This window comes from Aureobasidium melanogenum (genome assembly GCF_000721775.1).
Source record: "Aureobasidium melanogenum CBS 110374 unplaced genomic scaffold scaffold_13, whole genome shotgun sequence".
NCBI lineage: Eukaryota > Fungi > Ascomycota > Dothideomycetes > Dothideales > Saccotheciaceae > Aureobasidium > Aureobasidium melanogenum.
The window spans coordinates 93,076-118,299 of NW_024470065.1; the positions used below are offsets into that span (position 1 = coordinate 93,076).

Sequence of the window (25,224 nt, forward strand, 5' to 3'; positions counted from 1 at the left end):
GGGTTGACACGAACTCGAGGACCTTCACCCAACGGTCAAACCTTTCTGGAAGGTGGCTTGCGAACTACAGACGCCAAGTTGGACTGAGTTCCACTTTGTACGAAAACCAGATATAAGATTTTGTACATGTCGCGTGCCGTGTCCGGTTTCGGTGAGACCGAAGCCATTTGCAAGGAGCCAAGGATGATCGCGTAAATTGAGGGAGAAGAGAAGAGGGAGTCTTTTCCCCACATGACGTGCATCATGATCCCCGCAATAAATTGGCAATGCACGATGGAGCATTTGCATGCATCTTTATGATATAAAAACGCCATGTCCCGAAACATTTGAGCCGGTCCCATATTCTTTCTTGCAAGATGACCGGTATGCGAGCTTTGCTGCCTAGTCTGCTGGCGATCCTACCCTACTGTTCAGCCCAGTATGCCGACTTCTCCATCCCTTCGACATACACCAACTGGGACAATGAGGGCTGGGAATTGAGCACAGATCGCCTGATTCAGGGTCAATATCAGTCTCGTGCGCCAATGGGTAATGGGTATGTCGAACATCTATTGAACAATTGTTCGCGTGAATCACCTCAGAGTGGATTTTTCTGACCAGTATGTAGGTACATAGGCTGTGCCCTCGCAGCTGCAGGCCCCTTCTTCGAGGCAGATGTCAACTTGACCGACCCTCACGGCGGTAACCTACCGATTAACGGATGGCCTTTAGACAACCCTAGACAAACCTTCTGTACTGTTTCAGGCTTCTTCAACTCTCAGAAGAACACCACTAGAACCAATTTCCCTGAACTGCTTTTGAAAGGTGGAGAAAGTGTGATTGCTGGTATTCCCAACTGGCCAAATCTCATCCTTCAGGTCGAAGGTGCCACTTTGAATGCATCTGTGAACAACGCTACGATTTCCGACTTCAAATCCACGAGATCGCTAAAGAATGGTCTCCAGACATGGAGCTACACCTGGACTCCGAGCCCAAACACCAGTTTGTCTGTCTCTTATGAGATGTTCATGGATCGCTCTCAGCCGAACGTAGCTGCAGTCAGACTCTCGGTGAACTCCTCCTCTTCGATCAATGCTACCATCACAGATTTGATTGATGGAAGAGGTGCCGTTCGTTCTGATCCTCATTCCACAGGTATGTTGGACAACTCTAGTACAATATACTCTGCGGTATCGCCACACTGGTTGGGGAACATCACTGCTTGGATTTTCTCGACGGTGGAAGGACCAGATGTGAGTGTTGCATCTCGTGCAAACGCCTCATCCAGCTTCTACCTCCCATCAAACGACAGCACCATTGGACAATCCTGGAATGTTGCATTGAATGCTGGTTCAACCTTCACCATCTCGAAGTACGTCGGAATTGCATCTTCTGATGGGTTCAGTGATCCACAGTCTGTTGCTCAAGATGCATCTCTGCAGGCTTCCAAGACTGGCTTCGATGAGTTATTTAAAGGTAGCTCGCAAGCCTGGGCCGAGATTTTGACAGACGACATGGTTGACGATTACACTCTCCCCGATGGTTCTCTCCCACAAGATCAGAACGTGATCGACATGCAGATTATCTCGAAGGCCAACGCTCACTACTTACTCCAAAATCTTCTGCCTGAAGATGGAAGTGATTTGAACCACTGGTCCATCAGCGTGGGTGGGCTCGGATCAGACTCCTATGCTGGATTGGTCTTCTGGGATGCAGACATTTTCATGTCGCCAGGAGTGTCTGTCTCGCATCCTAAATATGCAGCTCAAATTCCCAAATACCGCGTCATGTTGTCACCACAAGCAGCAATCAACGCTCGCGAGAACGACTTCTCCACCGAGGCTATAATATATCCTTGGACAAGTGGTCGTTATGGTAATTGCACTGGCACCGGGCCTTGTGTTGATTACCAATACCACATAAACAGTGACATCTTCCTCAACAATCTGCTATATTGGAGAGTCACTGGAGATGACAGCTGGTTTAAAGGTCAAGCTATTCCGGTCAACGACGCGATCGTACAGATGTTCTCCGAATTGGTTCATTACAATCAGACTGTTAACGGATACTCAATTTCCAATCTTACCGATCCAGATGGTCAGTACAATTCATTACGTGTGCTTGATGATAAGCTAATATCACACAGAGTACGCAAACCAGGTTCCCGATGGTGCTTTCACGCTTGCATCTGTTGCCAAGATCATTGAGTGGACTCAAGGATACTCCGAAGAGTTCTCAGTGGATGTCGAAGCCAACTGGTCATCGATCGCAGCGAACGTTGCCCTGCCGTTTGCGCCGTCTGGAATCTTGACGGAATTCCGTGGCGCGAACAACACTGCAGTAATAAAGCAAGATGATGTTGATTTGATCAATTATCCCCTGGATTACAGCTCTGCAAACTATACCAGGGAGGACAAGCTCACTTCATTGGACTATGTGAGCACACATTTAGATATGCCCTCCAAGTACATACTGATGAAAATTAGTACGCCGTCAAGCAATCTCCAGATGGACCTGCAATGACTTACAGTCTCTACTCAATTTCCGCCAATGCACTGTCTCCGTCTGGTTGTTCATCCTTTACATACGCGCTGAACGGATTCAAAGCTTATACCCGCGCGCCTTGGTATCAGTTCTCGGAACAGCAGGTCGACAACTTCACGCTCAATGGCGGTACGAACCCAGCATTCCCTTTCATGACAGGAGCTGGTGGCTGGCATCAGGTCGGTCCAATGGGATGGCTCGGTGCTCGAGTGGTGGAAGATCAACTTATCCTCCAACCAGCTCTACCTCCTCAGATCCCCTACGTCAGCCTCCGCACAGTCATCTTCGGCGGAGCAGGAATCAAGGCTACCATGAACTACACTCATACCAATCTTACCCGCATGGACGTGTCCACCTATCTGCCAGCAAACAGTAGCGACATCTATGCTAATCAATCAATGCCAATCACCATTGGTTTCTCCATCGAGGAAGGCCGTAACATCAGCATAGCAGTTGGACAGACGATAACGATCGAGAATCGTGTATACTTCGACAACATTACCACGGCAGGAAACATCGTCCAATGCTTACCGGTCACTTCTGAAGCAGATTATCAACCGGGTCAATTCCCTCTTGCAGCTGTTGACGGAGCGGCTAGTACTCGCTGGCAACCAAAGACCCGTCAGCCTGCATCTCTGACAGTCGATATGCAGAACGTAGACTACCAGCCATTGACGGGCGTCTCGTTTGATTGGGGTAGCCGTCCACCGACAGCAGCTCGTGTCCTTGTTTACAACTCTACAAGCGGATCGAATGACAGTTCTACTAACATCCGAACTGCAGCCTTCTCTGACATTTCCATCTCGATGCCGTATAATGCTGCTACCAATGACGTCGTCCAGGAGTATACAGGTAATATGTCTTATTTCAGGTTCTCGAGCCCCATTTGGTCAGGCCAATATGTCACACTCGAGATTAGCGGCTGTCAAGCAACGGGCGACGAGTTGGGCGCAACAGTGGCCGAGTTCAATCTGTTTGGCGCTGATGGTGCAAGCGTGGTCGGAAGTGGTGCTGGTGTCAATGGAACATCAACCAATGCGACCACGAGCATTGTAACGCCGAGTACAACGCGAGGATCAGTAAGCTCTCTGGCAACTGCATCGATTACGGCAACGCGGACACCAAGCTCCCCGTCTCTTCTTGCATCGAACATGGGCTTCAAATCTGTCAGTACGTCGAGGCTCTGGTGGGTGTTCACCAGTGTCGTGATAGTGGTGGCCTTGCTGTAATCTTACGGAAGTTGGGGCATGTGAGAGGATGCTTAGATACCAAGACGATGTCACGATGACTAGATGGCTAGCGCGAAAGAAGAAAGCAACATGAAAATGAGCATTCGCTATAGCAAAACATCGCAGTATTTCACGCAAGCTTGTTCAATCAAAAGTTGATAAGACGAATGTGCGTGGATAACATGCACCAAGCACTGAGAGACAGATAGAAGTGCTTGGAAGAAGTTAGATTTGGTGAGGGTCCAGCCCCACGGCAGCATCCGACCGAGGGGACCGTGGACGTGTTCATAACTCCAGCTCTTTCCCCGTCAATCACACAATCCTTGCCTGTTCACCAAATCGCAAACCACAGCAAGAAATCGTCAAGATGGCTCTCAACCCTCAAGTGACCAACCTGGTCATCATCTTGTACGCACGCGACACATCTGGAGATGGGCTGGACGCGAAAACTGACTCGGCGGCAGGTTCATGATGCAGGTTTCCAAGAAGGTGCCTTTTGAGGAGCCCAACGTCCTGATGGGAGTCCGCGCACTCTACATTGTGTCCAACCTTGTCATTGCCGGCATCTACCTCTACGTGCAGGCGCAGATCAACAAGAAGAAGGGTCGGTGGCATTGGAGAAGCGCGGTCGCGAAAAGAATCAAGCTAACCGAACCGACAGATCTCACCGTCATCAAGTACGTTGAGCCCGCACCTATGGGATCGACCGAGGAGCCCAAGCCCGTCACCACTACCATTCACGCATACGACACTCAGCAACTGCGCAGCTTGTTCAAGGCCCAGCTTATGGGTGTTGGCATGATGGCCGTCATGCACCTCTACTTCAAGTACACCAACCCTCTTCTCATCCAGTCCATCATTCCCCTCAAGGGCGCTTTCGAGGGCAACCTGGTCAAGGTGCACCTCTTCGGACAGCCAGCTGTCGGCGAGCTCAAGAGACCCTGGAAGGCCTCTGGCGGTTTGATGGGCATGCAGGGCGCTGGCGACATCAAGACCGACAAGAAGAGTATCGAGGCTGCCGAGAAGGCTGGCCGTGGTGGTGCCAAGGAGGAGTAGAGAGACAAGCACGAGCGCGAGCACGGCATATAATTATGCGCGTGCATGTACGTCTAGGTAGAAAAGTGGATGCGTTGTTTTGTCATAGTACAGCGCAGACCACAAGCATTTTTTGAAATGACCAAAAATACATGATTCAAAGCGATGCTTGATGTTTTGATATCTATGTAATGGAACCAGATTAGCAGGTGAAAGGGGGGTTGATTAATTATTGTTGCGGAGAGCTTGTGAGTTTAGCCGATGTATGTGCTTTGTGGACGTGCGCGGTCGGAGCGGTGCTTTGGGAGCATGTGTTAAGTTAGCACAGTCGAGCCGTACATGACATTGCACAACCGACGACGACGACTGCCCGATTCGAATTGATACCGGCAAGCGCCAGGCAGCACCAGCAACTCGCCAATGCTCCAGACGTCCTAAAGCGCAGCAATCCCGACAGAGCAGGAGAGAGCGACGACGAGAGATCGCGCTCGAGGCAGAGGCAGCACGAGACCGGCTGCCATGGCATACCAACAAACGGGCGGCATGCTCAACAACGCTGCGAATGCCGCCCAAGCGAACGACCACCATGGACCTCAGGGTGCCGAGTACACGTTGCAGGGTATGTCTGACCTTCACGCCGACCTGCCCTGCCATGGCTGACGCTAGCAACCCAGGCGTCATGCGCTTTCTCCAGATCGAATGGCACAATCACGAGCGAGCCCGGAATGCTTGGGACATTGAACGCGCTGAGATGAAGGCCAAGATTGCAAAGCACGAGGGCGAGTGTCGCCATGCAAAGAGAATCAACGAGCAGCTCGAACGACAAGTGCGCATGCTCGAGAACGCCCTCAAGCAGGAACGGAGGAAGAAGGGCAGCGACCCCAATGCGCCTCTACAACCAGACAGTGCTGCCTCGCACTCTGCTAGACGTCAGTCTGTCCCGAGTCCACTTGCACAAGGCCGACCAGCTGATCTGTCATGTCTAGCATCCCACGACGTCCACAACTCGTTCCTCGACACAACCCCTGACAAGCAACAATACAGAGACAAATCCAAAAAGTTCCTGGACCGATGCCTCCAAGAAGTTCAGTATCTGCTTACTCCCCCACCACACCCTCCGCCGCCTCAATTGTCCCTTCAGAATCCTTCAGCTGCCTATACTGGCCTACCTGATCCGCCAGTCTCTCTCGATGAGCTCTACCTGCGTCGCGCTGGAAGATCGTACCCTCCTTCTACTCATGTACAGCTGCAGCCCCCGGTCAGTCTTTCCGCCGAGGATCAAAAGCGTCACCTCGCTTTGTCTATGCCTCCTGCACAACCTCCTACCCATAATCTACCTCAGCCTCCACAATCTCAATCTGTACCGCTGGACGAGCCTGTAGAGCAGGTCACGCATTCATACGACTCCTACGGTCGCCCAGTTGCCTCAACACCAGATGCCGCTCCTCGCTCCATTGTCACCCAGGACTCGTCGGCCGATGGCTGGAACTTCGATGACCAACAACCTCTACCCGAACAACCTCCTGCTGATCTACCCCAACCTCCTCGAAGACCTGACACCGATCTGTTTCCCAGCGCAGCAAACCCTCCTTCGAGATCTCCTCCCCGTACCGGTTCAGGCCGTCGCAGATCCTCTGGCTCACAAGGCATGACTAGGAGAAGAAGCTCGGGCTCTCACGAACTTCATGACAGTGGCTCGGAGCTTTCCGCAAAGACGGATCCTTCTCAGTTCAAGGTCAAGTTTGCCCTTCGTGGTCATCTTGATGTTGTCCGCTCAGTAATCTTTACGGGCGGCGGTAGCCCTTCTGAACCCGAGATCTGCACGGCTGGTGACGATGGAACTATAAAACGCTGGATCATACCTGCTAGCTACAGCAACTTCCAAAACCCTGCGAACAACGATCTTGATATTGCTTGTTACTTCACTCACCGTGGCCACGAAGGTGTCGTTACTTCTCTCGCCGCGTGTCCTTCAACCAGCTTCTCCACCGGTGGGCGTGTATCAGGAGACGGGTGGATCTTTTCGGGTGGTCAAGACGCAACTGTACGTGTCTGGGAACGTGGTCGAGTTGATCCGAAGGCCACTTTGGAAGGCCACACAGACGCTGTCTGGACTGTGTGCCTTCTACCTGGCACCGTTGCATCAGTTTTCGGCTCACAAAGCTCGAACTATGGTGGCCCTGACCGTATCTTGCTCGCCACAGGTTCGGCAGACGGCACTGTCAAGATTTGGTCTGTTAGTGCGCCTCCACAGCTGGTTTCTCCACAAGCTGGTTCGCGACGTGGTGGTAGCCGTCGTCATTCCGTCACGTCTGGCAGCAACCATCCCAGTTCCCCTCAACCGAACGTGGCTACAAGTACACCCTTCCACTACACGCTTGTACACAGCATTCAGCGCGAATCTGCTTCTGGCGCTACTCCTACTTGCATTTCTCCTCTCAGCCCTTCAGGCGAAAACTTTGTCGTCTCATACACCGACTCAAGCGTTCTTATCTTCGATACACGGACCGGTGAGGAAATTATCGGGATGGCTAGCAATGAGACGTACGACGGAACTCTGGCTACAAGCATCAATGCCGTAGTTGCCACTAGCAGTGCATCACTTGGTCTAGAAGCGGGCTCCTCATACATGGACAGAGCAGATCAAGAAGAGTCAGTGGGTGCTGGACCGACAGGTTCGGCGCAAGGTGTTGAGGGCGTGATTGTCAGTGGCCATGAAGACCGCTACATCAGGTTCTTTGATGCAAACAGCGGTATGTTTCGTTTCCGACAAAGCTTGAAACCAATTTACTAATTCTGATTAGGACAATGCACGTATACAATGCTCGCACACCCTTCGGCCATTTCATCATTATCATTGTCCAAGGACGGTAGAGAGGCAGTTTCAGCAGGTCATGACGCATCGATCAGATTCTGGTCGCTTGAGAAGAGACAGTGCACGCAGGACATCACGTCGCACCGACCCATGAGGGGTGAAGGCGTGTGCAGCGTGGTGTGGAGTCAAGATGGAAGATACGTCGTCAGCGCAGGAGGCGACGGTGTAGTAAAGGTGTTTGCGCGATAGCGTCACCGCAAATCTACCTTGAGAGCACTGGACTTGATCTAGTACTTGAAGGCAGAGCACGTCTCGAGACCAAGAGGGAGGCCAAGAGGGAGGCCAAGGTCGAGGTCGAGGTCTTGCTAGACAGCATCATTGCCATTGTACATTAATGGGGCCACCAGAACCCTTTTTCCAACTTCATGTGTTGCAGCAAACGTGAGGAATGTAAAGTCATGTTCGGTCTCATTCGCTATCTGTAGTGGAGGAATATGAACCTATCTGATTGTTTGAGCGAAAAAGCAAGGCCATCAGGCAGATGAGCTAAAAGCGTGCTTGGTGCTTGGAGTGAGTGGTACAGCATCATAATGTCGTGTTCGCGTAACCTGCATTTTGTTCACAAAGACATGGCAGTTAGAAAAGGTGAGAATCAAGGACGAGCAAGATGCAGATCACGCCTCGCCAAACAGCCTTGCGGTAATGTCGCCCATGTACTCTTCCTCTAGTTCGTAGTCCTCGCCGTCGTTCTTGTCAATACCAGTGAACTCAAAGGCAGCGACTACAGTTGGAACGTCGAAACCCATGGCAGAGAAGCGATCGACCAGAGATTTGTTGTATCCGTGATACCTGTAGCACGTGGTTAGCAAAATGTGTTGCTGCAAAAAGTTTGTGCACGGAAGCTTACTGGGCGAGTTTTGCAGCTTCTGCCCTCTCCCGTTTCTGGTCGTCCTTGTGCTTGAGTGTCTCTTCGGTGACACCTCCACTTCCCTCTGCACCGGTGCTGTCTGAGCCAGGGGGACCCTGGGGAGCACCAGCGTACTTGATTGCCCACTCACGAGCGACGTGTTCAAACTCTTTGGGATTTGTGATGAGCATGCGAGCAACTTCGGCGTCTTGAGGATCCTTGGGTTCGGGAGAGGATAGTAGCGACTGAAGCGATATGAGGGCGGATTTGAGGGTGAGGACAGGAGACCAGGCTGAACCTAGAGTATCTAGGCAAATAGCACCCTGGGGACAGGATTAGCAGGGAAGAAATTAGGAGGTTATAGTGGTTGGGCGTACTGTAACACTTGAAATGTTTGGGTGCCAGATCTTTGTAGTGAACTTCATGACGGGCGGCTGAAAAGGATAATCGTTTGGGATTTTGATGTCAACGTTGTAGGTGGCACCGTGGTAGGGAGTGTCGGGCGGGCCACGGAAGACGCCCTTGAAGTGTGTTAAATCATCGAGAGTGTCGGAGCCGGTTTGGGCCTTGTTCAGCGGCTCGAGCGAGACACCGGAGAGCGAGTCCTTTTGAACGTCCTGAATCTCCTTGACCAGGCGGCGGTTTCTGTTCGCCGCCATAGTTGTGAATGTTGCCGGATAGTGGCACAGCGAGCGGGTGGTTGGATCAGAGGCGGAGGTGTATAAGTCGAGTCCGGAGCCGAGTGAAGGACGGATTCGAGCTTGTATATAGAAAGAGGATGGGTCGAGGAAGTGAGGCCAGAAGTCGCGGGAAGGGTAGCTATGCAGATGTGATTCGAGTGGATGTCTCTTGGATCAAGGAAAATCAAGAAGGTCGAAGCAAACGTGACTTGGTTGTTCAGGTGGACAGCAGGCACAGGCACAGGCACAGGCACAGGCACAGGCACATGTCAAGGCGGCCGGAGAGTTGCAACAGTGAGCTTTGACCAGCGGCGTGCATCATCGCCAACACAATCGACGGGGCCTCAGTCTGCAGCTGCCACGACCCTTCACCATCACTTCGCCATCCATCCAAACTCGCCCTTCAACTCATCAAAGCTGTGATAGCCCCCGCTCTTCATCTGGCCTCTGGTTATCCGACACGAAACACAACCTCACCCGTCCATCTCTAGCCACTGTAATCAACTGCCGCGTCAATCATGGTCCGCCTCCGTCTCGTCGCCTGTCTACACTTTCCATCGTGCTGACCATCACCTAGGGTGCGAACCAGTCTGGCCTTGGAGGCGGTCCTCCTGGTCAGGGAGGCGACAACAAGGACAAGAAGGATCCCAAGGTACCTTTGCCTCCATCCACCTACCCATAAACCATACTTACATTCTCCTCCAGAAGGATAAGCCCAAGTACGAGCCTCCGCCACAGCCTACTACCCGCATCGGCCGCAAGAAGAGAAAGCAGGCCGGCCCTAACGCTGCTGCAAAACTCCCTAATGTCTATCCTACCGCTCGCTGCAAGCTCCGATACCTGCGCATGCAGCGCATCCACGACCATCTGTTACTAGAGGAGGAATACGTTGAAAACCAGGAGAGACTGCGCAAAGCCAGAGCTGCTACCACTCAACAGCCATCCGCCACTGCTGATAGCGATGCTCTGGACCGCAACGCCGACGAGAGAAGCCGTGTTGACGACATGAGAGGCAGCCCTATGGGTGTCGGCAACCTTGAGGAGCTTATCGACGACGACCACGCCATTGTTTCGTCTGCTACTGGCCCCGAATATTATGTCAGCATCATGTCCTTTGTCGACAAGGACCTGCTTGAACCTGGCGCCAGCGTTCTTCTGCATCACAAATCCGTCTCGGTCGTTGGTGTCTTGACAGATGACGCCGACCCTCTCGTCTCTGTCATGAAGCTCGACAAGGCCCCTACCGAATCATATGCCGACATCGGTGGCTTGGAACAGCAAATTCAAGAAGTCCGTGAAGCTGTCGAGTTGCCCTTACTCCATCCCGAGCTGTATGAGGAGATGGGTATCAAGCCGCCAAAGGGTGTCATCCTTTACGGTGCTCCCGGAACTGGAAAGACCCTACTTGCCAAGGCCGTCGCAAACCAAACCAGCGCTACCTTCCTGCGCATCGTCGGTAGTGAACTGATTCAGAAGTACTTGGGTGACGGTCCCAGACTCGTGAGACAGCTCTTCCAAGTCGCCGCCGAGCATGCCCCCAGTATTGTCTTCATCGATGAAATTGATGCTGTCGGTACGAAACGTTACGACTCCACTTCCGGTGGTGAGCGTGAAATTCAACGTACTATGCTTGAGCTTCTGAACCAGCTCGATGGTTTTGATGATCGTGGTGATGTCAAGGTCATCATGGCCACCAACAAGATTGACACATTGGATCCTGCACTTATCAGACCTGGCCGTATCGACCGCAAGATTCTCTTCGAGAACCCAGACCGTGAGTTCTCCGAAACCTGCATATCCGCTTCCAGCTAACATCCTTTGCAGAAAACACCAAGCGCAAGATCTTCACCCTCCACACCTCTAAAATGTCCTTGGCCGATGATGTTGACTTAGAAGAGTTCATCAACCAGAAGGATGACCTTTCAGGTGCTGACATTCGTGCCATGTGCAGTGAAGCTGGTCTCATGGCATTGAGAGAGCGCAGAATGAGAGTGAACATGGCCGACTTCAGACAGGCCAGAGAGAGCGTGCTCAAGACCAAGAGCGAGGGCGAGCCTGAGGGTCTTTATTTGTAGTTTTGGTCATTAGAATGCTGGACCACGTGCATGACCAATCGTTGTAATACTATAGCATACAATGGGAGCCCAAACACATGATGATATGAAAGCTGTCTGTGCATGGTTTTTGTGTATTTTGTGTCTTTTATTTTGGTCTGTAGGAGAGATCATCGCGGAGCGGCTTGAAGCTTCCAACGAGAACTTTCAAAAGCCGACCTCGGCGTGTTCACTTTCAATCATAGTTATACCTACAAACCTACTTCGACCGGAATCATTACCCTCTAGACACCTGGAGATTGCTGAAATTGCTCTGTTGAACTTGACGATAATTATCGGATCGTAAAAGTACATACGTGCAGAGATGCAATCACACGAGCAGATTGCCTACCTAGGCCCAAAAGCTTCATATACACATCAGGTAAGATATAGCACTTTTAACTGCTTCCTATCGCTGCAAACATAAATTTTCAACTTTGAAAGTGTAGACGACCTTGCATCAAGGTTATTCTCACGCTGGAGGAAGACGAAGTGTTTGATATTCGAATATGAAGAGTCACAATTACTTCTAGATACATGAGGCTCATTATTGGAACAGGCAACATTAAGCGCTTTTGATTCAGACAACTATACCTTCTCACCACAGACAACGATTGAAGATGTTTTTAGCCAGGTGCAATCTGGGAAGGCTGCATTTGGCGTCGTCCCATTTGAGAATTCGACCAACGGATCTGTGGTTTTCACATTGGACCTCTTTGCCGACCAGAGCGCAAAGCACCCTGATATCGTAGTTTGCGGTGAGCGCTATGTCGACGTACATCATTGTTTGCTTGGGCATCCCGCACCTTCTGGTCAAGGACATACATCCGCCCCAACGAAGGCACTCCAGGAAGGAACCAAGAGCCCAAGCAGTTCTGGTCATGCTACACCTATTCCTGGCAACCCCAATCCCAGCAACTCGCGTGCGGCTCCATTGACTTCTCTCTCACATATCAAGAAGTTGTATTCGCATCCGCAAGCTTGGGGTCAATGCAAGACCTTTTTGTCCTGCTATCTCAAGGGTGTGGAGCGACAAGACGTCTCGTCCACTTCCCGAGCAGCAGAACTTGTAGCAGCTGATAAGACAAACACATCAGCAGCTATCAGCAGCGGAATTGCAGCTCAAATGACTGGCTTGGATTTCCTGGCACGCGACATTGAGGACGAAAAGGATAATGCTACGCGTTTCTTCATTATTCGCAGAAGAAGTCTTGAGGACACGTCTCCCGCTTCCGACAAGGAGGACGGTCAATTGACCTCCCAGGCGTACAAATCGTTGCTCTCTTTCACTGTTTCTCACACCGATGCAGGAGCATTGGCCGACGCCCTGGCTGTCTTCAAGGCTCACGGCATCAATTTGACTAGCATCAACCCTCGCCCAAGCGGAGAGGCCCCCTGGCATTACATGTTCTTCGTCGAGTTCTCGGGCAGACGAGGCCAAGCTGCTGTCGACGATACACTTACAGGTCTGGACAAGGTAGTCAGATCTTGGAGATGGCTAGGCAGTTGGGAGAATGCTTTACAACAGAAACGATGAGGATTTTCGAAAGAAATTAAGGGTATAGAAACACAACAAAAAATACTTCAGAATCATGCAACTAGTGCTACATCCACTCCATGGTTTGCAGGCCACCATGCCTGTCTCATGCTGGCGCCGAGAGATAAAAAGTGAGAATGAGAAGTCCGGCAAGACCGGTCTTGCCGTCCGGTTGAACCTTGCAACATCTCTATGAGATGCAGAAAGGCGCGAAACCATGGGAGTGAGCGAGGGAGGAGATAGAGAGAAGAAGCCAGAACAAACAGCGAAAAAAAAAAAATGAAACCCATGAAAGCCAGTCATCAAATCCAAAGCCCCAAAAGCAGACAATGCGACACACGATTCGAACGCGTTCTGTCGCTAGCAAGCCATGTTCGACATCTATGCGATATCCTTCTTTCCCTTCTTCTGTTCGACCTTGAGCAGTAGAGCGCGGTTGATGGATGGAAGAACACCACCAAAGGCGATGGTGGCGCGGATGAGGGTGTCGAGCTCCTCGTCACCACGGATGGCAAGCTGAAGGTGGCGGGGAGTGATGCGCTTGACCTTGAGGTCCTTTGCGGCGTTGCCAGCAAGCTCGAGGACTTCGGCGGTCAAGTATTCGAGGACTGCGGTGACGTAGACGGCCGCCTTTGCGGCGACGCGCATCTTGTTCTGCGAGTGCGACTTGAGGAAACGCTTGACACGACCGCAGGGGAACTGTTGAATGACAAGATGTCAGAGTCGGATTGACGCGTCATGAGTTGCGGCTAGTATTGAGAAGAGACATACCTGCAGGCCGGCCTTTGCCGAGTGCGACTTTTGTGTCTTGCTGGAATCACCTGCCTTACCACCGGTCTTTCCGCCAGTCTTTCCTGTGGGTAGAAAGCTCTCGTCAGCAAAAGAACGGACTTTGGTCGAGAGACGCGATAGATGATGTTCTCATACCCTTTCCACCAGGCATGTTTGCTTTTTTGTGCTTTCGCGTGTATAGCTGGGTTGTTCGAGAGGATGCGACCGATTTTACGCGTGTCTTGGCGTGTTATTCGATGGTTGTGTTGGAGTTGGCAAAAGTTGGGTCGTGGAATAGAAAGGCAAACGCGTCGAAGCTGAGAGGTGGGGGCTGCTCTGCTTCTTGGGATGATTCCATCAGCTTCAGGGTTTTGTTGGCAACCGAAAGCCAACGGTCCGTGATACGATCCCAGTCCTTGGCGCTGTGCTTGGGGCGCAGAGGTATGCTCGATAGCAATGAAGAATGCAGGAGTCCAGAGCCTGCCATTGGTTGCCACATATCCGTATATCCGAGTGTCCAGTATCTGTGTCAGTCTTCGAATTGGTTGCCACGAGTCGAATGACATGGCCTGTGGCTGTTTGTAGCCATACTGAGGCATTGTCCCGTTCTCGTACCATGTGAAGTATTAGTGCACATCAAGTTGAAACCACCTACCTGTTCATATCAGTGCTTCTAGTGTTGCCCATAGGCACCTTGATCCCTTGTCAGTCTTGTTAGCCGGGTACTGAGCGTGCCTTTGTTAGCCATTTGTCAAGGGTCTCCAGCACCAGGTAGTTGTGGGTAGTGTCCAAACAAGACTCGCTCCTTAATATCAGTTCAAGGAAACCCTGCCAGATCACTGGCTAGAGTATCGCTGTTGGCTTTCTTCGGTCTTCTATGCCTTGTACCTGACACCAAGTTGTTTGTGTTGCACTTCTTCTGGCGCTCGAACGCGATTGCTGTTCAGAGGCGGATTCGTAAAACTGCCGAAATCTACCCGGCTACGCTGTCTTGATTGTCCTCGATCAATGCCTTGATGATACTGCCTGCCAATGACATACACCTAGCTATCAATAAACAGCCCTGACAGACTCGGTTGCGACATCTACATGTGTAGGTGAAGCACAGTTCCAATCTACCTCCCAGAATCTACGCAAGTCCTCAAGGGCAGCTCGTGACGCACATCTGTGTGTCCTTTGGCTTGACAAATAATGTTGCATGTTTTTATCAACAACGAGCATTGTAAGCAGCCTCACTGATACTGAGTGGATAGTACAGATAACGTCAATCTGTTGCAAGCAGTTATCAAGAGTTTGTACTCAATAGGATCGTGTCAAGACAATCAGGCGACCTTGGGCAGGGTCACCCAGTCAGTGAGATAAACTGATATATCAAGCACACCACAAACAATTGCAGCGACATGATCCAGTCTTTCGTGTCGATTCTTGTGCTTATATAACACGAATCATAGGTGGGAACATAAACGGTAGGCTCGTTCAAATACCTGCTCACCACTTGAAATCACGCATACTATTGTCTATAAATTCCGCTCGCATAACCATGTCCAAAGACCACTATTGCAAGTTTTGCTCCGAGAGCGATGGCAGAGACATGTTTTGAGTTGACCAAAACGTGTCGGTATACAACATCCAATCATCGAAGTTCCAGTCAAGCATATCGGGATAGCTGAAGTCTGTGAGCAAGTCGTTGTTGGTGGTGGCCGTCTGCTGAATACTGTTGATCTCCGAAGGCGCATTTGTCTTACCCTCGAGACGCTTCTTAATCTTCGTGGGAGTTGGTATAGAGTCCTTGAGAGGAGCCACCTTTTCAGAAAAGTCTGCGTCTTGGTGGGCCATGATCTTCTTGCAAATGCTGAAAAGCCTGTCACTGCCAGGTCGGGAAAGTATGTTGCGACCGATTGGGCTAATTTTGCACAGAAGCATGTCGTAAACAACGAATGTATGAGTCCACTGAATGCCGCCCGTGCTCAAGATCTTTTCCTCAAACAGATCAAGCGCCTTTTCTGCAAGCTCAAGGAAGGGTTGTACCAAGCTGCGAAGGTCTTGCGACGATACATCCTTATCGTCAGTGTTACCAAGCGCTAAAGTACTGGTGAACACTCTTTGGATGTCAGATCGCACCATTAGTAGGAACTTGAAGCCTTTGTTCGACAGCTCAGAAAGCTTGTCCACAATGGAAACAGCGGCAGATTTGAACGCCTGTTTGGAGAAATTGGTATGCGTCTTTGCTACAGCCTGGCGAGCTGCTTGAGCATGTAAGATGACGAGAAACTGTTCCAGTTGGATATGAAGGAGCGCGATGCTTTGGTCATGTGCTGTCAGATCCATGAGTCTGCCCCCAGTCCAGTCTGGTAAGGACGCTAGGTTCAGCTCGAGTTCTTGCGTGAGTGCCAATACCTCTTCGTACGACACCTGATGCAAAGGTTGGTTGAACATGGTGATGATTTTCCTTCTCAAACCTCGACTCCGCCAAGACAGACACATATAAGTCATCTTCGTCATCTCTGTAAGAGGTCTGGATGTCCGCATCACAACGGTCGATTCATCAAAATCTGTATCGTGCAAATTCGAGGAAAGGCCAATATCGCTAGCAACGTCCAACGAAGTTGCTGGCATGCCCCTGTCAATGGACGTTTGCAAGTCCCATTCGACAATGAAGGCCCATATCCTTCTTCTCATCTCATGTTCAAAGACTGAAGATAGTGCTTTTTTCTGCAGCAATTCTGGATCCCTGTGCATGCCGGCAGACACGGCGATTCGAAGTAGGTTTCCCGACTCAACCCACCGTCTCTTCATCTTGACTTGATGCGTCTGCTTGGCAATCAAAAGGAGACACTGAACTTGAAACCACGCCAGATTGGTATGCTTCGGACTTGATTTGGTCAACCAAGATTCGCATACGTGAATCAAAGTGATAGCTGTTTCGCGAGGAACCGGACTGTCGGCCATATAAGTCTGCGGTTGTGCTTGACTAAGGCACTGACAACATGCCATCATCAAAAGTACAGTAGCCACAAAACCGGGGGTTGCATTTAGCGGATCCTGCCACATTCTCTCATACTCTCGATGGAAAGTAGGATAGTGTAGTATTGGATAGGTACAGTCAATCTTTTCGAAGTACATCCTGACCAGCAGATCGACTTTGGCTCGTTCGGGAAGGTAGGCGATCAGAGATCTATGCGGTGAGAGCGCTTCTTGTTTGTCCAATGTCTTTTTGACAGCTCGAAGCTTTATAACATCTCTTCTACAACGCACAAGTTCCGGATTTCGTGAAACTTCTTCGAGAAAGAAGTTGTGGGCATTCTGTAGCAACCATCTAGTCAGTGCTGTATTTGAATAGTCTGAAGCACCAAATATAAACACACACGCCGTTCTTGTTACAGCATGAAGACGGGTACAAGTGTTGAGCGGCAATAAACAAGATATCGCAATAAGAGGGAGATTTAAAAGTGGCTTACAAGTGTCATCGTACTCCTGGCATCAGACGGACCAAAGAATGTGGTCTTGAATCCTTTGCCGCGGAACAATATCCTTTCCTTTGCAGCCGAATCGCTGAACCCGCCAGGAGTTTCGACAGTTCCATGGACTTGGGGCGTCGCAATTGACACTGTAGCAGGAGTTGTAGGGCTTGTATGAGCAGTCTGCAATCTCTCGATTATACGCTCTTGATGTAGGAGTCTGTTAAGCATATCGTCCCAGACATCTTTACTCACAGTCACAGACTGTTGTCGCGGTACATAGGATGTACTTTGCGTGCTAGAAGCGTGCTGAGGGGGGCTGTCGTCTTCATATGAGCATGGCTTGCCAGCCTTCTCACACCTTCCACAGACCGGAAGAGCTCTGTCGCATTGTACTTTCCTTCTCCGACAATCCATACAAGACAGAACCTTGCGACGGCGCTTCCTGTCAGGGCCCAACTCTCCATCAGGCGATCGCTCGTGCTCCATGACTTTTCTGTGCTGAAGAAGTGTGAGAGCACGAAGGAATCGCTGGGATTATGGGATAGATGACCATGGACGCATCAGTATCGCGATGGACCTAACCACTTTGAGAGGGGAACCTCTGCCTCCGTTTCGGCCGAAGCCTGTCGGCCGAGTGACTGTAAGCTCTCCGAACAAACCCAATGGGACCTCTAGATCCTCGCAACCCCGTCTCTCAACGTGGCTCAGTTCCAAGAGCTATGCGACGGCTACAATAGGTTTCTGAGAGAAGTGCCAGCACGTCTCTTGAATCAGAGAAGCCAAAGATCGCACTGAAGTGCCTATTTTGTGTGCAGTGCTTGGAGACGCCGGGAGTTTCGATTAGTCATTTTGATTGTCGATTCCCAAGGCCATAACCTTGATCGTTTCTACAGCGAATTACCACCTTCACACCATGATAAAATTGTATCTAACCTCAGTGACTTTCTTTGATCACTTTATAGTAATTAGCAGTTTGGCTATTGTACCTGAGGTAGTTCAACGCGATTTTCTGCTTATCTTGCTTTCTCTAGTGAATCTAGCCATCTGAACCCTGGAAAGTCGGCGCGCGGAGTTACACGCTATACTGCTTGTAGGAACTTCATCCATCTATCTTATCGAGGATTACTTATCGCATACTCATGGTGGGTAGCTAGACGTGGGGCAATGGTGAGCCGCACAACCCATCGGTGCTAGAGCTGCCACGATTGAGACGTATCCCATGCATATATAATAAAGCTATCTACCAGCTTCCGTAGTCACTTTTGTACACATCATACAATCTTTGCATTCTTTCACACAATGGTCTTGGAGAGAGTTAAGCAGATGGCAGCTCAATTGACTGGCCAGCTGCCACCTCCACACCCTTTTGATCCTCTTTCGAGCAGCGAAATCAAAGAAGCAGTCGAGATTGTTCGCAAGGAGCACAACGATGTCTTCTTCAACGCTGTCACTCTCTGGGAGCCTAGGAAGAAGGAAATGATGGCCTGGTTGGCATCTCCTGATACTGTACAGAGACCTCATCGTGTTGCAGACATTGTGGCAATTGGTAGGGGAAGCAAAGTCTTCGACGGTACCGTCGACCTCGAGGAGAAGAAGATATTGAGCTGGGAGCTCACCGAAGGCGTCCAGCCGTTGGTAGGTATAATGCACATATAGGCAGGACACTGGCATTGACTAAATCCAGATCACCATGGAAGATTTGAACACCGTGGAAAGTGTCGTCCGTACGGATCCCAAGGTCATTGAACAATGTGGCATTATTGGCATTCCTCCACAAGACATGCACAAAGTCTACTGCGATCCGTGGACAATTGGTTACGATGAACGGTTCGGAAGCAACGTCCGTCTTCAGCAAGCTCTGATGTACTACCGTCCTCATCCCGATGACAGCCAGTACACATATCCTCTAGATTTCTGCCCCATCTTCAATGCAGACACACAGGAAATCATACATATCGACATTCCCAAAGTTAGGAGACAGCTCAACCAAGCACCGCCTGCCAACTTCCATGGTGAAGCGATTGAGAAAGAGATTGGCCTCAGAACTGACATCAAGCCAATCGAGATTACGCAGCCCCAGGGCGTATCTTTCGAGCTGGATGGTCGCACCCTCAAATGGCAGAACTGGTCGGTTCACGTCGGATTCAACTACCGTGAAGGTATTGTCTTGAGCAACGTCAGCTTCAATGACAGAGGCAATGTCAGACCCATCTTCTACAGAATGTCGTTGGCTGAGATGGTTGGTTAGTATCTATCTGAGATAAAATTCATCGCGATATGGTGACTGACGATTTTCAACAGTCCCTTACGGTTGCCCCGAGCATCCGCACCAACGGAAACATGCCTTTGACCTTGGCGAGTACGGTGCTGGGTATATGACTAACAGCTTGACACTTGGTTGTGACTGCAAGGGAGCAATTCACTACATGGATGCCGAGTTCGTCAACAGAGCGGGCGATGCGCAGACCATCAAAAACGCCATCTGTATCCACGAAGAAGATGCAGGCATTCTGTTCAAGCACACTGACTTCCGTGACGAATCATGCACAGTGACTCGTGGCCGCAAGCTCATCATATCCCAGATCTTTACTGCAGCCAACTATGAGTACTGCGTGTATTGGATTCTCATGCAGGATGGTACCATCCAGCTCGAGATCAAGCTGACTGGTATCTTGAACACCTACGCGCTTAACCCTGGCGAGTCGGCTGCTCCATGGGGCACTGAAGTGTACCCTGGAGTCAATGCCCACAATCATCAGCATTTGTTCTGTCTGCGCCTAGATCCCAACATTGACGGACCAAGCAATACTGTATTCCAGGCCGATGCAGTACGGGGTGACGGTGAAGTTGGCAGCGCAGAGAACTACTACGGCAACGCCTTCTATGCAAAGAAGACACCTCTAAAGACCCCTGCCACAGCCATGAGTGACTACGATGGCAACACCAGCCGCACCTGGGATATGGCCAATACCAGCAAGATCAACCCTTATTCGAAGAAGCCAGTCTCGTACAAGCTTGTCAGCCGAGAAGTTCCGCCTCTGCTGCCCAAGGAGAACAGTCTTGTTTGGAAGAGAGCAGGATTCGCCAGACATGCTGTTCACGTCACCAAGTACTCTGATGAGCAGATCCACCCTGCTGGCCGTCACGTCCCTCAGACTTCTGGTGAGCCTTCACAAGGTATCCCTGCTTGGATTGCGGAGGAACCAGAGGCGAATTTGGAGCAAGAGGATGTGGTAAGCCAACTCCTTGACACAACAATGAAAGTTTCGCTAATCCATGACACTTAGGTCCTGTGGCATACCTTTGGCTTAACCCACTTCCCTGCTCCTGAAGACTATCCTATCATGCCTGCAGAGCCCATGACTGTGTTGCTTCGACCTCGTAACTTCTTCACCCAGAACCCTTGTATGGACGTGCCTCCCAGCTACTCAAGCACACCCACGCAGATGGCAGCTGGCAAGGGCGGCATCAAGGGCGTTGTCGACGGTATTAGTAGGTTGGCGTTTGCAGACAAAACGAAGGGTGGCAGTAACGATTGTTGTGGCAAGTGAACAGGTGACCAGCAGGTATATAGCACGTGGCTCTGGACTGTTGCAAAGAGGCAGGAACGACTAGGTATACAGTTTATCGTTCAATGTATTTTGTAAACCACTGTACATCTCAATCCTCAGTTGTGAGTCGTGTAAGTGAACACAATAGATCGTTTGAAATTGGTTTGTACAAGAACTACGTGTCGTGATGGGAGATATAGAAAACAATGAATATGAGAATTGAAAAAGAAGCTGGTGTTCAACAGAACCTTGCGGTTACAATTCGTGAGACATGTCATGCATTAAGAAAGTGACACCCAATGCCCCAAACCTTTGACCTCTTTGAATCTCTTAAACAAGCAAAATAGCAAAAGGCCTTCTCAATGTGGCCAATCCACCCCAGGTATCGCTGACGCCCAAACACCATGACAGCCGCTAAATATCAAGCTCGCCGACCGAAATACTATTTGGCGTATTGGAAGTTACCGAAAACACCACCTGCAGGAGTTAGCGAGCCGTGCTGAGAATAATGGGAAGGTCCTGGGGTACCGGATATGGCAGCGTGAGAAGTGGTTGGAGTACTCGGTGCTTGATGAGTTGTGGGAGTATGGCCTGTGTGGAAGTTGAGAGCACCGTTGGTTTGGGGAGTTTGGTGTCCCTGACTCTGGAGGAACTCGTCCCTAAAAGCAGCACTCGCCGGTGGACCGACACCGTGCAAGCCGTAGATTTGATCGGCCAACTCGAGTGGTGCGTGGCCATCAAAGATCTTGTTGCGCATGGCCCAAAAGACAGAACCAGTCAACCAAGCATCGGAACCACCAGTGTGAGCAGCACCTTGGCGCACACAACCAAGCTCTTCTGCAAGGTCTTGTAGACCAGATTTCTGGCCTAGAGTATTGATGACGGTCGAGGCGGTAGGGCTGAGACGGTTCTGCGGAGCTAGGGTACGCTGAGCATGCCGTAATAAGAATTTGATGTCCCAAAGTTTGGGAAAGTAGATGTTGACAAGATCGCGGAACTCTGATTCATTCTCAGGCAGCGGAGCGTTGGTCAGTAGCTTGATCAGATATCCAAAGTCGTATCCCGAGTGGAACGAGAGCCAATTGACATCGTCGACAAAAGTAAGGCCTGAGGTGGTCAGAGCAGCACCGAAAGCATTGAGATCAATGCCTTGTTCCTGGTGCTTGGCAAAGTCAAGACCTGCTTTCTTCAGAAGTTCAATTGATCCTTCTGCGTACATGTCATGGTCGAGGGAGAAGCGGAAGTTGAATGACCACGTGCATGGACATACGACAAGGTTGTTTGGAAGTTTGGGAAAGAGCGAGGGATCCGGTTGTTGAGGCGGCAGCTCACCATCTGCAGTCCAGATGGTGATTCCCAGCTGGATGGGTTTGAGGAGATCGACGTTACAACGAAGGGTTTGGTAATGATATGAGGCCTTATTCTCAAAATTGCCAATGGGTCGCGCTACAATTCCAGGGAACTCGGCGTCCTGCGTGTCATTGAGTTAGCTACATGGAGAGGTACAGTAGAGGGAGCCAATGCAGCAACGTACCATGCTCACGTAGGGGTACTTTGTGATGAGCTGGCGCAACAGGACCATCTCATGCTCGAGATTGTGGGCCCAGACTTCACGTATCCTTCCGGCTAGACCAGACTTGAGACCTAGTTGAGCGGCCTCGGCCTGGTGGGCCTGCTGTTGTTGGAGAGCAGCGCCGTGTGCGAACCCCCGGTATGCAGCCTCACTGCCCAAACCTGTGCCTCCACCAACTCCTTGTGCAGCATTTGCTCCGGCCAGGGCACCAGCGCTAGCATAGGCGTTCTGTAGGGCGACATTGGAGGTCGGAGGAGCAAAACCATTGACGGCGGCGTAATTGGAAGGCCGCGTCAAAGGCTGCGGCAGAGAGTGCTGTTGTTGCTGGTAATGCGACTGTGGGATGGAGTGGGCGGGATTGAGATGCACGAAGGGATTCGACATGTGGCTCGCATGCATGCGGCCAACTGCTGGCGGCATCGTGGACCGCACCCTCGTGTCTGGCGCTGTCGACGAATGCGTAAAGGATTGGGGCAGATCGGGGCCGCGAGGTAGGTGAAGCTGGTGAGGATAATTTGAGTCTTGTAGCTAGCTGTATGCAGCGCGTGTCGGGCGGTGGTGGAGTGCTAACTCGGTGGTCGAGCAAGCATGGCATACCGAGACGCGGGCACGGAAGTAGCCGCCCTGCAACTTGGACGTCGCAAGAGCTGCGTCGCATCCGCTACTCACATCCAGCAACCCATCGCCCAACCGCATACCATGGCTCCTCGTACCAATCTCACTGGTTTCGACCCTCAAAAGTTCGCCGCCGCTTCCGGCCAGCCCAGAAACGACCCCTGGGCTAGATAGTACGTCTACACCACCACACCATGATCCAACCATCTCTCTGACGCAACCCCACAGCGAGGCCTGGAGATACACTGGTCCTTTCTCGCGCTGGAACAGATTCAAGGGCTCTTTCCCCGGTCTCGGTATCGCTACTGTCGCCTTTGCTGGTTACCTCGCCTACGAAGCCGTCTTCCTCAGTGACGACCACCACGGCCACGGCGAGGCTGGTCACGGCAACGACCACCACTAATTCACGACTGCCTTTTTCATTACTGTTATTCGGGCGTTAACGGGGGACCATCAACTTTACCGCCATCTGAACCTGGCTCGCTGGATACCGAAACGAGAAAGACACCAGTCGCCTCTGCCATAATCATATCCACCTACAACGACCAGGCCATGCCACGAGATATCCACAGAGGCTCTGCCATGTAACCATCTGTCGTCAGATTCTGGATGCTCGTTCATGCGAGCGTTTGCCTGTACATATAGAGCATCAATCAGGCCCTACAAGGTGCTGATCAAAATGTTATGGAACGAATCATCGAATCTCCCATCTTTGACTCTACAAGCGAACTTCTGAGAACCAAAGCTGTATGCTGTGTCTTCTTGTGTTTTGATGACTGTAATCTCGTCCATCATTCGTTCGTGTTCTACAAAGAGACCCGGGGTCAATCCATGCTCCTCTTGCTGTCTGTACTCTATGAGGTATGCATGTCTACGCTATGGTAAGTCTAGTCGATGTCGATAAACACTTTCCCATGCATTGCCTGCCCGTGAGACTCGCTACCATTCAAGTTCGGACCCATCGTGATACACGAGTCGTTATCAGTTGATCTAATCGCGGTAGCTAGTCATTAGCGTCTTCCCCACTCTGATGACGAGCCTCGGTGTGTTGTTGCAGGCGCAGAGCGCGTCTGCTGCATTATTGGCAGAGGCGCATGTTGTTCTGCAATGTCACCCTCGTCGCCCTCCCCAGATGACCAACCCCAAAGACTTCAGCAATCAGCCATGCCTCGTGTCTATCCCCCGATCGAGGGGAGACAGGCTGGTGCCGGTTTGTCTCCTTCACTCATAGAGACTGTCGCCGGCTTCAGCGCTGGAATTATTTCTACTCTGGTTGTTCATCCATTCGATGTCGTCAAAACACGCCTGCAGGGTGTGTCTTAGCTTGAACATCTGGAAAGCCTGGTCGCTTGCTAAAATAGGCCCTATACAGTGGATCCAAGCACAACCAGCCATCTGGGCGACTCGGTGCGCATCGTCAAGAACATTGTCAGAAATGAGGGCGGCTATTCAGCTTTGTACCGTGGTCTTATGCCCAACATGGTGGGAAACTCTGTCAGTTGGGCCTTGTACTTCCTCTGGTGAGCCTAGTTACACATCTGTCTCATCGGCATATGCTTACAAATGTGAATCTAGGTACGGCAATATCAAAGACCTGATCAAGACCGCTCGTGGCAACCCAGACGTCCTTACATCCTACGATTATTTTCTCGCTTCTGGTACCTCTGGAATATTGACTGCACTCTGCACCAACCCCATATGGGTCATCAAGACGCGCATGCTATCTACCTCGCGTGATGCGCCTGGCGCTTACAAGTCGATCCGTCAAGGAACAACACATCTTTGGAAGACAGAGGGCTTGAAGGGATTCTATCGCGGTCTCATACCATCTTTGTTTGGCGTCAGTCACGGTGCTATCCAATTCATGGCATACGAACAACTCAAGAACCATTGGAGCACAAGTCGGGGTGGCAGAGATAACCTTACCAATCTGGATTTCCTATTGCTGAGCGCCGCCAGCAAGATGTTTGCTGGTAGTGTAACTTATCCCTACCAGGTTGTGAGGGCACGTCTTCAGACATATGATGCCGACTCGCGTTACAAAGGTGTGAGAGACGTTGTCAAACAAGTCTTTCAGAAAGAAGGCCTCAAGGGGTTCTACAAAGGGTATGTACTCCACTGCTGCCATTTGTGCGTCAACTTCTAACTCCATCATTACTAGCCTTGGACCCAACATTGTACGCGTCCTTCCCTCGACTTGCGTAACCTTCCTGGTATACGAAAACACCAAGTTCTACCTGCCTCGCCTCTACCAGTCCTACCAGGAGATCAAAGGTGCCGACTGAGATGCACAATTGTAGCAGTACATCTCGAAACACAGGCGTCACGATACACATACCGCCCAACATTGCTCCCACGAAAGGGTTTGCTTCGACAGAAGGGCTGAAGGGCATCATCAGCCTGATGCAAATAGCGACGACAAGAAGAGCTACCA

The 25,224-nt window shown here is 50.9% G+C and overlaps 12 protein-coding genes across 12 annotated transcripts; 8 read left to right on the forward strand and 4 right to left on the reverse strand.

Moving 5' to 3' along the window:
* Positions 1 to 365: 365 nt before the first annotated feature.
* Positions 366 to 3,752, forward strand: M437DRAFT_50417 (glycoside hydrolase family 65 protein; the record flags this gene model as incomplete). The annotated part of the gene is made up of 4 exons (XM_041022001.1): positions 366 to 535; positions 608 to 2,076; positions 2,126 to 2,415; positions 2,466 to 3,752. The coding sequence occupies 4 exons, from the start codon at positions 366 to 368 to the stop codon at positions 3,750 to 3,752; spliced, it is 3,216 nt and encodes a 1,071-aa protein (XP_040878831.1).
* Positions 3,753 to 4,119: 367 nt separating this feature from the next.
* On the forward strand, positions 4,120 to 4,808 carry M437DRAFT_75986 (inorganic phosphate transport PHO88; the record flags this gene model as incomplete). The annotated part of the gene is made up of 3 exons (XM_041026527.1): positions 4,120 to 4,160; positions 4,217 to 4,356; positions 4,414 to 4,808. 3 exons carry the CDS (start codon positions 4,120 to 4,122, stop codon positions 4,806 to 4,808), a joined length of 576 nt encoding a protein of 191 aa, XP_040878832.1.
* Positions 4,809 to 5,306: 498 nt separating this feature from the next.
* Positions 5,307 to 7,851, forward strand: M437DRAFT_66778 (WD40 repeat-like protein; the record flags this gene model as incomplete). The annotated part of the gene is made up of 3 exons (XM_041024821.1): positions 5,307 to 5,406; positions 5,462 to 7,540; positions 7,592 to 7,851. 3 exons carry the CDS (start codon positions 5,307 to 5,309, stop codon positions 7,849 to 7,851), a joined length of 2,439 nt encoding a protein of 812 aa, XP_040878833.1.
* Positions 7,852 to 8,276: 425 nt separating this feature from the next.
* Positions 8,277 to 9,168, reverse strand: M437DRAFT_75988 (uncharacterized protein; the record flags this gene model as incomplete). The annotated part of the gene is made up of 3 exons (XM_041026528.1): positions 8,277 to 8,451; positions 8,510 to 8,832; positions 8,887 to 9,168. The coding sequence occupies 3 exons, from the start codon at positions 9,166 to 9,168 to the stop codon at positions 8,277 to 8,279; spliced, it is 780 nt and encodes a 259-aa protein (XP_040878834.1).
* A 539-nt stretch (positions 9,169 to 9,707) lies between these two features.
* Positions 9,708 to 11,264, forward strand: M437DRAFT_85263 (26S protease regulatory subunit 4; the record flags this gene model as incomplete). The annotated part of the gene is made up of 4 exons (XM_041028264.1): positions 9,708 to 9,725; positions 9,767 to 9,841; positions 9,895 to 10,963; positions 11,014 to 11,264. The coding sequence occupies 4 exons, from the start codon at positions 9,708 to 9,710 to the stop codon at positions 11,262 to 11,264; spliced, it is 1,413 nt and encodes a 470-aa protein (XP_040878835.1).
* Positions 11,265 to 11,607: 343 nt separating this feature from the next.
* On the forward strand, positions 11,608 to 12,819 carry M437DRAFT_75990 (PDT-domain-containing protein; the record flags this gene model as incomplete). The annotated part of the gene is made up of 2 exons (XM_041026529.1): positions 11,608 to 11,664; positions 11,842 to 12,819. The coding sequence occupies 2 exons, from the start codon at positions 11,608 to 11,610 to the stop codon at positions 12,817 to 12,819; spliced, it is 1,035 nt and encodes a 344-aa protein (XP_040878836.1).
* A 381-nt stretch (positions 12,820 to 13,200) lies between these two features.
* M437DRAFT_85265 (histone-fold-containing protein) lies at positions 13,201 to 13,762 on the reverse strand (the record flags this gene model as incomplete). Its single annotated transcript, XM_041028265.1, has 3 exons — positions 13,201 to 13,518; positions 13,591 to 13,673; positions 13,747 to 13,762. 3 exons carry the CDS (start codon positions 13,760 to 13,762, stop codon positions 13,201 to 13,203), a joined length of 417 nt encoding a protein of 138 aa, XP_040878837.1.
* A 1,382-nt stretch (positions 13,763 to 15,144) lies between these two features.
* On the reverse strand, positions 15,145 to 17,537 carry M437DRAFT_66782 (uncharacterized protein; the record flags this gene model as incomplete). The annotated part of the gene is made up of 2 exons (XM_041024822.1): positions 15,145 to 16,893; positions 17,049 to 17,537. The coding sequence occupies 2 exons, from the start codon at positions 17,535 to 17,537 to the stop codon at positions 15,145 to 15,147; spliced, it is 2,238 nt and encodes a 745-aa protein (XP_040878838.1).
* An 813-nt stretch (positions 17,538 to 18,350) lies between these two features.
* Positions 18,351 to 20,602, forward strand: M437DRAFT_50549 (uncharacterized protein; the record flags this gene model as incomplete). Its single annotated transcript, XM_041022026.1, has 4 exons — positions 18,351 to 18,686; positions 18,736 to 19,294; positions 19,353 to 20,284; positions 20,339 to 20,602. 4 exons carry the CDS (start codon positions 18,351 to 18,353, stop codon positions 20,600 to 20,602), a joined length of 2,091 nt encoding a protein of 696 aa, XP_040878839.1.
* Positions 20,603 to 21,044: 442 nt separating this feature from the next.
* Positions 21,045 to 22,595, reverse strand: M437DRAFT_50783 (ribonuclease H-like protein; the record flags this gene model as incomplete). Its single annotated transcript, XM_041022078.1, has 3 exons — positions 21,045 to 21,079; positions 21,131 to 22,073; positions 22,137 to 22,595. 3 exons carry the CDS (start codon positions 22,593 to 22,595, stop codon positions 21,045 to 21,047), a joined length of 1,437 nt encoding a protein of 478 aa, XP_040878840.1.
* Positions 22,596 to 22,874: 279 nt separating this feature from the next.
* M437DRAFT_50699 (uncharacterized protein) lies at positions 22,875 to 23,193 on the forward strand (the record flags this gene model as incomplete). The annotated part of the gene is made up of 2 exons (XM_041022061.1): positions 22,875 to 22,963; positions 23,019 to 23,193. The coding sequence occupies 2 exons, from the start codon at positions 22,875 to 22,877 to the stop codon at positions 23,191 to 23,193; spliced, it is 264 nt and encodes an 87-aa protein (XP_040878841.1).
* Positions 23,194 to 23,954: 761 nt separating this feature from the next.
* Positions 23,955 to 25,075, forward strand: M437DRAFT_50528 (mitochondrial carrier; the record flags this gene model as incomplete). The annotated part of the gene is made up of 4 exons (XM_041022022.1): positions 23,955 to 24,102; positions 24,163 to 24,310; positions 24,366 to 24,896; positions 24,952 to 25,075. The coding sequence occupies 4 exons, from the start codon at positions 23,955 to 23,957 to the stop codon at positions 25,073 to 25,075; spliced, it is 951 nt and encodes a 316-aa protein (XP_040878842.1).
* Between the last annotated feature and the right edge of the window lie 149 nt (positions 25,076 to 25,224).